Source organism: Pseudophryne corroboree, chromosome 10, assembly GCF_028390025.1.
Source record: "Pseudophryne corroboree isolate aPseCor3 chromosome 10, aPseCor3.hap2, whole genome shotgun sequence".
Classification (NCBI taxonomy): domain Eukaryota; kingdom Metazoa; phylum Chordata; class Amphibia; order Anura; family Myobatrachidae; genus Pseudophryne; species Pseudophryne corroboree.
The window spans coordinates 134,361,210-134,376,398 of record NC_086453.1 but is presented as its reverse complement, the minus strand read 5'-3'; the positions used below and the strand labels follow the sequence as shown (position 1 = coordinate 134,376,398).

The following is a 15,189-nucleotide window of genomic DNA, read 5'->3' as shown; positions in this document are numbered from 1 at the left end:
GTCTTACCCGGGATTCAAAATCCTTCCTTATTGTGTCAGCTCTTCTGGGCACAGTATCCTAACTGAGGTCTGGAGGAGGGTCATAGTGGGAGGAGCCAGTGCACACCAGATAGTCCTAAAGCTTTCTTTAGTTGTGCCCAGTCTCCTGCGGAGCCGCTATTCCCCATGGTCCTTATGGAGTTCCCAGCATCCACTACGGACTACGAGAAATAGATTTACCGGTGAGTAAAATCTTATTATCCCTATATGGCAGTTAAACCACACTGTAAAATAAATAAGGATTATCTCCTTTAGCGGTGTGAGTAAGGAATATGATGCATTGCTAAATGTCAAGTCACTGTACAGTGAAACAGATTTGAGTTATATAAATAAGGTTTAAGCTGTGCCTAGTGGCAGCCTGCTTTTTGGGAAAACTGGGGTCGCTATACCCCTAATGAAAGTAGGATTTCCTGCACTTTCAGTTATACCAAATATGGATTAAATAAATACTAGTATAACTGCAAGCTGTTAAATGTAGATTGCGAATTACTATTATTGGAATTGCTACATTCCTTGAAGCGATTCTACATATCCGCTAACCTAGACTCGATATCATATCTGTTTCAGGATCAACATCCCCATCCTAAAAATAACTCTGAAATACTCCTGACACATGGAGATTTGTGTGGTGGCAAGATATGATTTAGGAATATGAATATAGGGATTATGGAGTGATTTAGAAAAAAATCTAGTATTTAAACAATAGTTCTATATTTACCTATACTCTCAACCTTTGTATAGGGATTATTCCCACGAGGTAATTATTATTATTGAGAGAAAAGGTATATATAAGATTCAGTGAGGTACAAGATCGAGCCATTGGAAATATTACTAAATACATATTTATTATTGGCAACATTTAGGCTTCTATATTAATCTTGAGGTGATTCCTTATAGAAGAAAAAACACACGTGGACACGCTTTTTAAATCTTTGTTCACATCTGTTTATTTTCTCTATTTCACATATATGTTAGTTTTTGTCAATTTTTAACTTCTACTTTTCACTGCAGTCTGGATCAATCATAATTATTCTCATTTTTAATGAATATCTAATAAAGGTTATCTTTTTAAAAAATTTATCTTTAGTTAGTGCGTCAACATTACAGATTCTTTCTGTTTCTTCTTCCCTCAAATTTGTACTCCTCTGGGCGGAAAGAAATACAAGAGCCATGTCAACAATCTTCATTCCGGTGTGGACAACTGGGAGGAGTACTTCCTGAGTCGTCACTATCTCCACCCAGGGTAGTGGGACTCCACCATCTGGTGGTCCAGCAGATCATCAACCGGTGGGGTTGCCCACAAATAGACATGATGGATTCTCGTCTCAACAAGAAACTTCCCTGGTATTGCTCACGAACCAGGGACCCTCAGGCAAGGGCAGTAGATGCACTGACGTCGCCTTGACCTTACCTGATGGTCTAGCTGTTTCCTCCGGTTCCGTTGCTTCCAAGGGTGCTCCAGCGAATCAGAAATCGGGGAGTACAGGCAATTCTGATTGCCCCAGATTGGCATCGGAGGGCGTGGTATGCGGGTCTACTGGACATGTCCGTCAAAGATCCTTGGCCTCTACAGAAGCGATCCTCTTCTTCAACAAGGAGCGTTTGTCTACCCGGACTTACGGCGACTTCGTTTTACAGCATGGAGGTTGAACAGAACATCCTAGCTCATAAAGGCCTTTCCAAAAAAGTTATTGCTACAATGGCTCAGGCCAGGAAACCTGTGACGTCAAAACACTATCATATCTGGAGGAGCTATGTCTCTTGGTGCGAGGAATGCAAGTATCCGCCTGTGGAGTTCCACTTGGGACGTTTCCTCCAGGCTGGTGTGGATAAGGGCTTACGTCTGGGTTCCATTAAGGTCCAGATTTCAGCACTTTCAGTTTTCTTTCAGAAGAAATTGTCAGCGTTGCAAGAAGTTCAGACCATCTTGCAAGGGGTACTCCACATACAACCTCCTTTTTTGTGCCGCCTATGGCACCCTGGGATCTGAATGTGGTGTTGGAATTTCTACAGTCCTCCTGGTTTGAACCTCTGATGACGGTAGAAGACAAATACCTCACGTGGAAGACTGTGATGTTACTGGCCCTGGCTTCTGCTCGACGTGTTGCAGAATTGGGGGCCTTGTTGTGTAAAAGTCCATATTTGATCTTTAACGAAGCCAGAGTTTTACCTGAATCAACCTATTGTAATTCCGTCTGGTTCTGGTCCTCTGGTGGCATTGGATGCTGTGCGTGCCTTGAGGATCTATGTCAAGTGCACGGCTCGGGTCAGAAAGACTGATTCCTTGTTCGTGCTCTATGATGCGCAGAAGAAGGGTTGCCCTGCTTCAAAGCAGTCCATTGCTCGTTGGATTAGGCTCACTATCCAACAGGCCTATGTGTCTGCAGCCTTACCGGTACCTAGGTCTCTGAAGGCCCACTATACAAGATCGGTGCAGCCCTGTCACAAGGAAATCCCACGGATTGTTGATGCATCGGTATCTCGGTTGTCACACAAGATAGTCTTGCCTGTCCCGGGGGTAGCCTCCTTAAAAGACTCGGCTGACCGCAAGATTGAGACTACACTCAAATCTCTGTACACCGCTGCGGGAGTAGCCAAGAGACCTAATTATAGCTTGTGCGTGGATCACAAGAGCCATTGCAAAATGGTCAGGGAACCTAATTGAGGGATTAGATTCCTTACCCAGAGGGGAAATTGTTTTACTCCTACAGTATATACAGGACACTGCAAATTTTATGGTAGAGGCCATAAAAGAGAGAGACTTGCTAAATGCACGCACCACGGCCATGGCAGTGTCGGAAGACCTACTCTGCTCCGACTGCAGTCCTTTCGGACAGCAGCATTTTAAAAATAGGAACAAAAGTTCTTCTACAACCTTCAAAGGTAATAGAGGTAAACCCAGGAAACCAGCAACTGCAGGTTCACAGGAACAGCACTCGGGTTCTGTTCCCTCCAATCCTTCTGCATGACTGTGGACCACACTGCCTGGAAGACAGGCAGGTGGGGGCTCGATTAAAGGATTTTAGTCATGTATGGGCGACATCATGCCAGGACCCCTGGGTCAAAGAGCTTATCGCCCAGGGTTACAGACGGAGTTTCAAGAACTCCCACCTCACAGATTCTTCAGATCGGGCTTACCAGCTACTCAAGAGGCAGGTATGATTTTACAGGAGGCAATTCAAAAACTGGTACAGACTCTGGTCATTGTTCCAGTTCCACCTCCTCTACAGAACAAGGGTTATTATTCCAACCTGTTTGTGGTACTGAAGCCGGATGGTTCGGTAAGACCCATTTTAAACCTCAAGTCGTTGAACCCGTACTTACGGGTGTTCAAATTCAAGATGGAGTCCCTGAGAGCGGTGATCTCTGGTCTGGAGGAAGGGAAATTCCTGGTGTCTCTGGAATATAAAGGTACACATCCTTGATATCCAATCTGGCCGCCTCATCAGGCGTATCTAAGGTTTGCATTACAGGATTTTCACTACCAGTTCCAGGCCCTGCCATTTGGCCTCTCCACAGCCCCGAGGGTGTTCACCAAGGTAATGGTAGAGATGATGTTTCTCCCCCGCAAACAGGGAGTGAACATTTAATTCCGTACCTGGACGACCTGCTGATCAAGGCACCATCCAGGGAGAGGTTGTAGGACAAAATTGCCCGTTCAGCTCGACTACTCCTGCATCACGGGTGGTTTCTGAACCTACCAAAATCTCACCTGGAACCAACACTGAGGCTTCCGTTCCTGGGGTTGATACGGAGGTACACAAGGTATTCCTTCCATTGGAAAAGGCATTGGTAATCCAGTTGATGGTGCGGGATGTCTTGAAACCATCCCGTATCTCGGTGCATCTCAAGCATTCGCCTTCTGGGGAAGATGGTAGCCGCCTACAAGGTGCTACAATACGGAAGGTTTCACACAAGGCCCTTCCAGCTGGATCTGTTGGACAAATGGTCCGGATAGCATCTCCACATGCACCAGAGGATACGTCTGTCACCAAAAGCCAGGATTTCTCTTCTGTGGTGGCTTCAGATATCTCCCTGACCGAGGGCCGAAGGTTCGGGATTCAAAATTGGATTCTGCTAACCTCAGATGCAAGCCTCCGGGGAGCAGTCACCCAAGGGGAACAGTTTCAAGGAAAATGGTAGTCTGGAAACCATTCTTCCAATCAACATTCTGGAATTAAGGGCATTATACAACGCCCTTCTACAGGCATCACATCTTCTTCAAGATCGAGCTATTCTTCAAGATCGAGTTATTCAGGTTCAGTCGGACAATGTGACGCAGAGCATGAGTCTACCAGTTGGTGTACGTGTTTCCACCACTTCCGTTGATCCCGAAAATTCTCAAAAGAAATAGGAAAAAGGTTCAAGCAATTCTCATTGCTCCAGACTGGCCAAGAAGGGCTTGGTACACGGATCTGCTGGACATGATCCTGGAGGATCCGTGGCCTCTGCCTCTTCGAGAGGATCTCCTACAACAGGGGCCGTTCGTCTGTTAAGACTTACCACGGCTTCGTTTGATGGCATGGAAGTTGAGCGTCCTATTCTAGCCCAGAAAGGAATCCTGAATAAAGTTATTCCGACTTTGATCCAAGCCAGAAAAGGGGCAACATCTAAGCATTACTACTGTATTTGGAAAAAATACGTCTCTTCGTGTGAGAACAGGAAATTTCCTGCGGTGGAATTTCAACTGGGATGTTCTCTGCTTTTTCTGCTGTCTGGTGTGGATGTGGGCCTGCGCCTGGACACCATAAATGAAGTCCAGATTTCGGCCTTATCCATTTTTTTCCAGAAGCAATTGGCTTCCCTCCCTGAGGTTCAGACGTTCTTGAAGGGTGTTCTGCACATCAAACCTGCTTTTGTGCCTCCCACGGCACCTTGGGATCTCAACGTGGTGTTGCAGTTCCTCTATTCGGATTGGTTTGAGCCCTTACAGAAGGTGGACGTAAAGTTTTACGTGGAAGACTGTCACACTGTTGGCCCTGGCTTCAGCCAGGCAGCTGTTGGAACTGGGGGCATTGTCTCTCACAAGAGCCCCTATTTGACTTTTCATGAGGATAGAGCTGAACCCAGAATTCGCCAGCAATTTCTTCCAAAGGTGGTGTCTGCGTTTCATATCAACCAACCTATTGTGGTTCCGGCAGTTACCGACACCTCTTCTACCTCAAAGTCCCTGGATGTTGTAATGGGTTTGAAGATTTATGTGAAGCGGACAGCACATCACAGAAAGTCGGACTCACTGTTTGTTCTCTATGATCCCAATAAATTGGGTGTCCTGCTTCAAAGCAGTCTCTTTCTTGCTGGATTAGGCTTACTATCCAGCATGCTTATTCCACTGCAAGTTTGATGGCACCAAGATCTGTACAGGCCCACTCTGCTAGGTCAGTGGGTTCTTCCTGGGCGGCTGCCCGGGGTGTCTCTGCTTTACAGCTCTGCTGAGCAGCTACTTGGTCGGGTTCGAACACGTTTGCTGAGTTTTACAAATTTGATACTTTGGCCGCTGAGGACCTTCAATTTGGTCAATCAGTTTTGCAGGAACCTTTGCACTCTCCCACCCGGTTTGGGAGCTTTGGTACATCCCCATGGTACTAATGTGGACCCCAGAATCCTCTAGGACGTAAGCGAAAATAGGATTTTAATTACCTACCGGTAAATCCTTTTCTTGTAGTCCGTAGAGGATACTGGGGCCCCAGTGCTTTGTATATCCTGCACCGTTACTTGGTAAAGTATTGTTTATTGGTTTAGCAGGTGGTGTTCCTGTTCAAGTTGGGTTAGCATGACTTTCCTCTTGTTTATGTGTGATGGTTTGAATCTCAGCACTATCCTTTAAATCCTTTCAAGGTATGTCCATCTCCTCGGGCACAGTTTCTAGACAGTCTGGTAGGAGGAGCATAGAGGGAGGATCCAGAGCACACTATTAATTTCTTAAAGTGCCCAAGGCTCCTAGTGAACCAGTCTATACCCCATGGTACTAATGTGGACCCCAGTATCCTCTACAGACTACGAGAAAATGATTTACCGGTAGGCAATTAAAATCCTATTATTGCATGTACTGATCTGGTAAGAAACCTATGGCTTTTCAAATTTGCCGTTCAAACCCACCATTTTCCATTTCCTGCTTTGTCTTTTGACAGGGTATTCCTAAAGATGATTACTGTTATGGCTGCTCTTTTAGGGTTTAGGGTCAGTGACCATACTTTACCCAGATAATCTGTTAATGATGATGGGATCCTACCCTACAGGCTCATGTGCATGAGGCAACTCACACCATAGAATGCCCTGCGTGGATCATGAACTATCACTCTTCCTTAGAGAGACTAGTAAGTCTTGATTGGCTCACGTACAAATGTCTGTTCTTTGCATGAGGGTTTTCTTCAGCAAGATGGTTTTGTCCTTTTTGAGTCCTTTTTAAATACCTTTTTTATACTTTTAACCATCACTTGATATGCCAGTTGATCCGACTGTCTTTCAAGGTGCATCAGTCTCTCTGGTGGCTTGAAAGTAGACGGCCTCAACAGGGGTCATCCCTTCACGATCTAAATTTAATGTGTTTTTATTATTAAAACAGATGCCAGCACTCTAGTCGGAGGATGTCATCATTGCAAGGAAAGGCCATACGTCAGACCTTTAGGAGTCCACCAAGAGCTACCTTGCCATGAGGGAATCCATCTAGTACAATTATGCACTGGAGTAAACAATGTTCCAGCTATCTTCTCTGCATTGTTTATTATAATAAAAGATAAATAAACAAGTAAAATATATGTATATTTCCTGCACTAGCGTTATGATGATACTTACAGTATGGTATATTTCTGAAAACCAGTTTTACTTTTAATGTATGACTTTTTGTGTCTACATTACTGCTTGTAAGATGATTACTGATCTCCTTTGTCTAGAAAAGGGGAGGGAGCTTTCAGGCTACACAAGAGAGAATCTACCTCATTAGAAAAATACCAGCTCAGAGAGACAGATGGTCGTCTGCAAAGGCTGAGGGATCAAAGCCACAAACAAACCCATCACGGTGCTACCCGGAAAAAGAAGCGTCTTTCAAGTAAGGTTACGAAGATGTTGCTTGTGTTTTGTTCTTAGGTTGTTTTTTTTTTTTTTTTCTTTGGGGGGGGGGGGGGGGGGGTGTTGATCTAGCAATTGTTTTTAATACAGAGTTGTTGTTTTCTCGCAGGGTAGTGTACAGTAATTATTAAATCATTACTGGAAGCATACAGTTGCTTTTTCTTTAAAGATCCCTTGTTTACATTTTACCTGTTGAATGCAAGATGTTTCTCAAATCATGGAATGCTTATAACACTTATGCTGTGGTCAAACTGTCTTCTATAGACCATCTGCTTCATTGTTATTAAGCACCTGTTACAGGGGGATTTAATACTCGCATTTAGTGTAATACGTAATGTGTGAGCTGCTAGGATTGGCCAAGTCAAATCAAAGTTAAATCTAATATAATATAAATATCTTGGTTGTATTCTCTCTACATCCCTGTGTTTGGGTGTATGAAGACTTAAGAGTCTGTATAGAAAGACTTAAATATATACAAAATGTGTATTTGCGCTTGGTGTATAATTAGTAATAAGATAAAAAGATAAAAATGTCAAAAATTAAATAAATACACAGGTGTCTGCTTGAATCAAAATCAACACACGTGGAACTTGCTGATATAATTAAAAATAAACAAATTTATTAACATACACAATTAAAACCCATCTATAGATGGAAGCTCAGACACATTCATATGTATTCAGATTACTTTGCCACTTTGTAAAAGAACTTGAAACACTGTAGCTTGTGAATTGCCACAGAGACCTATATGGTCTAATAGAATCAATTGAACGGATTGCAATAGTTACTTCAGCCTTTAGAAATTGGTTAATGCTCCCGTCCTCTATGCTACTGGCGTCCCAGTGCAGAGGTAATGCTGCTGATAATAATTACCCGACCTGCGGGAAGGTTCAGTCTCGCAGCACAGGAGAAACCGGGGAATCTTCTCAGCGTCCGCCGCCGGCACTATCACGGTGCAGATGTCACTGTCCTGGCGGGCGAGTGCGGATGCTGCAGGGGTATGCTGACCTGGCGTCCCGGTAGAAGAGAACCAAGGCTGAATTCAAATCAACCGCTGCATGCGGAAACGGCAAATAGCAATCGGTACGTGTGCAGACTGAGCAGGGAAGATGATGTATAGAAAGACTTGCCATGCAATTAATATTTGTGCACAGATGTACGTACACTTTGAATAAAGCCACAGGTGTGAGCATGTTTACATTGCTGCAATAATCACTACAGGCGCAAAATGCCTCCAAAATGAAAAGGCCTGGTCCCCATACAGCTCAGGATTTTATAAATCCTGTCTGGAGTACAAGAAAGTAAAATTCCTGATGTGGCAGAGGTCAGTCCTTCCCTGACCTCAATGGCAATAGGAACTCTTCCCTTTATCTAAAAGTTCTCTACTAATTATGACTACAGGTAGCGTATGTGTCTAGTCCATGTTTGCATTCTGTTATTGAATTAGGGAGCAGCAGCTCATGTAATAAGAAGGCCCTTACAGCAAAGAGCACTTCCCCATGCCTAATGTAGAACAGGCTTCTGTAGTCAGTAACTCCCTGTCCTCTGATATGCTGAATTTGTTTTTATAACATTTCAGCTCTTAAAATGGGTATGTATGCTGTGAATCTGTAATGGGTACAAGTAACTATAATACATCATTTGGAGATGCTATATACAGCACAGAAGCCACATGATATGGGCCTGATTCAGAGATGGGCACAGTACACACAAGAGCTGTGTCTTTGGATGCAGACCCCGGCCTCTGCACTCCCAGAAAATGGGGAAGATACATCCTCGTTATTAGGAACGCTGCCTGGTGTCACCTCCCCATCGCCCCAAACGGCAGTACGTGCAGTCCACCCACTATCTGGTTTTCTTTCAGCGCTTAATCATGCCCAATGTCAGTATCTATCTATTGTACGGGTGAGTGATCCGTAGAGGAATTTTTTATTTTTAGGCTTGAATGACACGCTCGGTACCTTGTGTTTATTTTGCCAAATACGACTCTGTGCAGCCCTTAGGGCCTGTACTCATGGGCAGCTATGTAACCACATGTCATCAGCAACGCTAAACTGCACTCACCAGATGCACTCTATTGATCACTATGAGCAACGTTTGTGTATAATGATGGAGCCACTGCATTGACCAAAAATGGAACAAGTTGCATTCATGGGTCATCCAGCGGGTTTAGACAGTGTTCCTCACAGTGGGGCAGCTGTACTAATCCCGGAGAAGTGATAAAGCAGTGATAAGTGGAAGGTGATAACGCACCAGCCAATTGGCTCCTAACTGTCAATGTACATATTGGAGCTGAGTGGCTGGTGCGTTATCACCTCGCACTTATCACTGCTTTATCACTTCTCCAGGCTTAATACATCTCAGTGATCGCAAAAACGCACTATAGCGCGTATTTTACCCCATAAGGATGATCGGGGACTCGCTTTTACAAAATGAGTGCGTCCCTGGGGATGCGCTCCGTTGTAGGCAGTCCTGTAGCTCCTTTGATCTCTCCGCCGGGTCCCACTGCCAATCTTATGGCTTCTTTGATGTCTGTGGGTCCAGCAGCCAATCCTGTGGTGCCTTTTAGGTCCAGCGGCCAATCACATGTATACACTGAGGTCTCCCTCTCAAACCCCTCCAATAGCCGGGCTTCCGGGAGGACTAGTAGACGGGGAGGAGGAGCTGTTGGTGCCTTTCACTCCTGTATGCAGCTGCGGCACCCGTACTCAGAAGGCGGACCGAACTGCAGCGTTAACAGGCTCTCTCTGCAGCCACCTGTCTCCTCCCCATCCCGGCGCTGCTATTCACTTCTCCCCCCTCACCGCCACGGCCACTCGGGATGCGGGGATATGCGCCAGTGAATTCCAAGGCTCAGCATCCGCAACGCTGAGTCCTGAGTGGCTGCGGCGGTGAGGGGTAGAAGCGAATAGCAGCGCTGGGATGGGGAGGAGATGGGTGGCCGCAGAGAGAGCCTGTTAATGCTGCAGAAGAGGTTACTACATCCAGCCCACAGCAGTGAGGAGCTAAAGAGAAGAATTTCAAGCAGCCCCTGGCATGGAGGATTCATGTTAGTAATAAACATATGGGCAATTGGGATGGCAACAGCTAACGATTCAAACACTGGTGGTGAGGGCAGTGCCCAGCATACACCAACACAAATGCACACATTGGCCAGCATAGTTACCCCACCCCCATATATCCACACCCTCCATAGCCACACAGTGCCATCACATGCACCCCACCAACCACACAGTGCCCATTATACACACTCACACAGTGCCAATCATACGCACTCCCCACAACGTGTTCACAGTGCCCATTATACACACACCCATCTGACACCCCCTCCACTGACACCCGTGATCACGGTGTCTGGGGACGACAACTGGGGGTCCGAGATGGTGGCTACAATGTGCCTAAGTGGCCACCTGGCGCATTGTGTATAACGTGCTCTGCCTGGCGCAATGTGTGTAATGTGCTCTACCCGGCGCAATGTGTATAATGTGCTCTGCCTGGCGCAATGTTTATATTTGCTTTACCTGGTGCAATGTTTATATGTGCTCTACCTGGTGCAATGTATATAACGTGCTCTACCTGGTGCAATGTATATAACGTGCTCTACCGGGTGCATTGTGTATAAAAATGCGCTCTAACTGGCGCAATGTGTATAAAGTGCTCTACCTGGTGCAATGTGTATAACGTGTTCTACCTGGCGCAATGTGTATAATGTCCTCTACCTGGAGCAAAGTGTATAGCGAGCTGTACCTGGAGCAAAGTGTATAACGTGCTGTACCTGGAGCAAAGTGTATAACGTGCTGTACCTGGTGCAATATGTATAATGTGCTCTACCTGGTGCAATATGTATAACGTGCTCTACCTGGCGCAGTGTGCATAGGAGGTTCTACCTGGTGCAATGTGTATAATGTGCTCTACCTGGTGCAATATGTATAACGTGCTCTACCTGGCGCAGTGTGCATAGGAGGTTCTACCTGGTGCAATGTGTATAAGCAGCACTACTGTGTGGTGTAATGTGAATTGGCACGATTATGTGGTCACGCCCCTTCCCCATGAAGCCACGCCCCTTAAATTTTGCAGCGCGTCTTCGGCGCGCACTGCCTATGCTTTGCGATCTAGCAGGTGGAACACCAATTCAGTTTATGCCTAGGGCACCAAAATGTCTACTTACAGCTCTGGTGCAATGTGTCCTGCATGCTACACTGCCCAGCAGCATTGTCACCCCATCCCCCCACCTTGCAACACTTTTGTAGTGTCCAAACAAGATTAAGATTAATAAGAACCTTCATTCCGATGGGACCCAGAACAAGAACGGTAGGACCCCAATTTTTGAAAGTGAGGGGTCCCTGGGACCCACTTTTTTTGTTTTTTTTGTTTGGATCAGCGCGATCACTGCATCTGCCCCAGTGTTCCTATTCTGAGGACCCTTAAATTACATGAACCTTCACGGTGAACGGCTTGGAGGGCAATGAACCATGGGAACATTTTATAACTACTTGTGATTTCTCGCCCTGAGAAACCCATATGTACCTTTTGTTGTACTTTCTGCTACCCAACAGAGGCATTTACCGTCTCAAAATAACTTCTTCAATCTGTATTTTGATATGACAGGATCATGAATGATTAACATTACTTCTGTTGGTACTGTATGTCTCCATTGTTTATTTTAACTTTGTATTAAATGTTTGTAAAATAATTGTCACTTGAGAGAAGCTACCTCCTAATATTTATTTGTGTGTCTACATATACATATTATTTTGTATCTTTTTTTTTTTTTTTCTTTTAGAAGATTCAAGAATATCTCCCAAAAAGAGCCCTGGACGCTGCAAACATAGCACTTTTCCGCCAAGTCTCAGGTCACCACCGCCCTCTCCATATTTCCGCTATAGTTTTAATGGAGTGCGACCGCCTAAAATCACCAAGTCACAAATGTCTGTAAAATTTGCCCTTCCTCATGGGACCATTCTAAAAGATGTGCGTATTGTCCTGCATAACTTACAAAAATGTAGGCATGGCTCCTCTGTCCCAGGATCACCAGGGGGAGGCCAGTGTTGCAAATTGGGCAAAGAACCTACAGTGAGACTTAGACGGCAAATTGTGAGTCCTGACAAGCTAAGATTGTATACAGGCACTGCTACTCCCTCTTGCACAGAACACAATTCATCTCTAACATCTCAACAAGGTAAAACTGTTGCTTTGGAAAAAGAAGCCAAAGATTGTTCTCTGAATTGTGCACTTTTTAATGAAAATAGTGTGGATGAGGATCATTTAGCTGCACACAGTGATTCGCCCAGATCGAACAGTGCTATTGCAGATCGTACCAATGTCATTACCTCTGAACCAGAACCAAATGTCCCATTGCATGAGAAAAACGTGGGTGCACAGTGTGAAAGTTTTGTATCCATTCTTGTTTCGGAGTCTGAATTAGAAACAGACAGGCAAAGCATTGATGGCACTGAATCCTCTACGTCTGAGCCACAGTCCGATTTTCTAGTGTCCCTTTTAGACTCTAACCGATTACATTCAGATATGGTGTCACAAAATCAAGATGTGGAGAACGTTCCGCCAGCTGTAGCTGTATCTGAAAACACTGTGAACCTGAATGATACAAACTTTTTCAGATTAAAACCAGACCCAATGTCATTCAAACAGCATGGGTTAAATCGTTACATCACTGTAAGTTTGAGCAAATTGCGTGATTCAGTACCTGAAAACTCAAGCACACAAAGCTCTTCCCAGGCTCTGGCCATAAAGACATGTCAAGCCAGTTGTAAACCATCTGCTGACTTCCCATGTGATCAATTAAAAGCTAAAACTAGTTCCGTCAGTGCACCAACTGAACAAACCAGTGAAAATGGGAATTCTGAAACCATGACCATGTCTTGTGCAAACAAAGCATTCTCCTTAAAATCCAGACGCCTACATTTTAAAGGTACAGACGAAGTGGTTCGAAAGAGATGCTCTCCTAAAAACTCACAGGTGACAAACCTCGACTTAAGCAGGCATATGAAAGCCAAAACGGAAGGTGCAAGCCCCAGACCTCAAAACTGTATCTCTACTCCACAGAAGCTCCTCGGCGATGAAATGCAGTTAGATCCTAAATTGTCCCTCAAGCCATATGTAGAACTTGGTTTAAACAACCGCCTAAAACGAGGAAGCCTTGTTACTGGGGCACATATGTCCTGCACAAAAGTCACAGATGGAACTCCTGACAGCATCTTTATCAAACAGGGGTCCGAATTGTTGACCGATGATAAGAAGACAAACATGACTTTCAATCCTTTCACGCCATCCAAAAGACTGCGTCTTGTTGTCACCAATGGATCCATTAATCTAGACATTGCATCCACATCAAGTGATGAATCCAACTGAAGAATCCGTACTCCTAATCATTCCCTGACTACATATATTAATGATTCCATAACCTTGAGAAAACAGGGGGATTAGAAGCTTTGCTTTGTCAGAGCCTTTTCTGTGTAGGTGCTACTGCCCCCCAATCCCTCTTTATTTTTACTGGCGTCTGCTCTCAAGGATGATTTACACACCAGTTTGCCTTAGTCTTCAAAGCAGGTGCAATTTCATCTAACATCAACCCCTATTTTAAGTTTTCTATTTGTTCATGATAAAACCGCTGTTTCTTCATTGATTATTTTGATTTTAATAGGCACTTCCATACGTGAACATAATTCTTTCTGCCTTCTTCTGTTAATATTTATGGTGCTATGTCGGAAATCTTTGAAGGTATTTCCTTTCCTTTTTTTTTTTTTTTTTTTTCACCTCCACTGTAATGTTCTGTTTATGTAGTGGCAAAAGTTTCTGTATTGTGTAACAAATCTTTTTTTTTTTTTTGTACAAAATGTTCAGAATATACAGAAGCGTGGTGAAACAACTTGTGTAGTATGTACCAGCAGGATTAAAGTAGTTAAACATTTATTTTTTATTTTTATGTTTTGTCACCAATATAGAACAAAGCCTTAAGCCTGCTGTTTTTGTTTTTTTAGTACTAGGGGCTGGATTCAGTTAGCCTCAGGCTTATGCAGTAGCCGGAGCCATTCAATTGCAGCCCACAGGCTGCACTCAACGTGGGTCTCAATTTGAATCCTAAACGTGGGTGCGTGAACGCATACCCATAGCTCTGGGCACTTATCCTGGAATCTATAGGCGTACTTCAAATGTTACCACGCCGTCAGCTTCTAAATGGTGACCAAACAGAGTTATTCAATTGTAGCTCAGTTTGGGGGGGGGGCGATGGCTGCAGTCGTCTGAATTTCAGCTCATACCCCCTGGGGTGGCGAGCTGAAATGCGCAATAAGTGCCCCGTTTGTGAAAAGTGCCATTTGGGCGCCCAATCGCGTCTAGCACTTTGGGTTTAGCTGCATTACGTGGCTAAACCCTGACCCTAAGTTTTACTGAATTGTGCCCCACAACCTCCCGTCACTTTAGACGAGACATTGGGCGTGCAAAACAATTGAATACCGCCCTGTGGGTTTGTGCTTTAGCTACTTAAGTGAGGATAAGCGTTTATAATTGAATAGCTACAGACATACAAGTCTGAGGCTACTAGCACTTTTCCTTGCGTGACAATTACTGTGGCTAATCAAATCCGGCCCTAAGTAACAAGGCAAAAAAATAGCATAATTGGACTCCCATAACCAGTGTTGTGGGTTTTTTTTTTTGCTTTTTCATTTAAAGATGTTATAAATATAATTTTACTACAGTACATTGGAGGAAAAGGAGTGATATTAGCAGAATCTTTGCTTGTAGAGTCAAAGGTTTAGACCTGCCTGAATAACTATATAAGTGGTTTTTTTGAGTGATTAAAAAAAAAAAAAAAAATTGCAACCTTTTAAGGCAATATTAGTTACTGAAGTATTAATCTAATTTCTGACAACATTATTTGTATCTTGTTAGCCAGGTAAATTTTAACATTGGAGAAGGTAATGCCAACCAGAACCACAAGTATGAGGTATTGCTGTGAGTTTCAAAGTACAACAATATTCCACCTCTTCTCCTGATTTTACACCAGGAGGCAGATATTGCTAATCTAAGATTAGGACCTGATGACTTTTAAAGTCTGTGAAATAA

The 15,189-nt window shown here is 44.2% G+C and overlaps 1 protein-coding gene across 3 annotated transcripts in view; it reads left to right on the top strand.

Moving 5' to 3' along the window:
- KMT5C (lysine methyltransferase 5C) overlaps positions 1-13,878 on the top strand; it is an 87,715-nt gene extending 73,837 nt beyond the window's left edge. For all 3 annotated transcript variants that reach the window (XM_063942806.1, XM_063942804.1, XM_063942805.1), the window contains exons 7-8: positions 6,933-7,087; positions 11,891-13,878. In XM_063942806.1, the coding sequence (XP_063798876.1) occupies positions 6,933-7,087; positions 11,891-13,476 (1,741 nt within the window). In that variant the 3' untranslated portion in view covers positions 13,477-13,878. The remainder of the gene's footprint in view (positions 1-6,932; positions 7,088-11,890) is intronic.
- Positions 13,879-15,189: the final 1,311 nt, after the last annotated feature.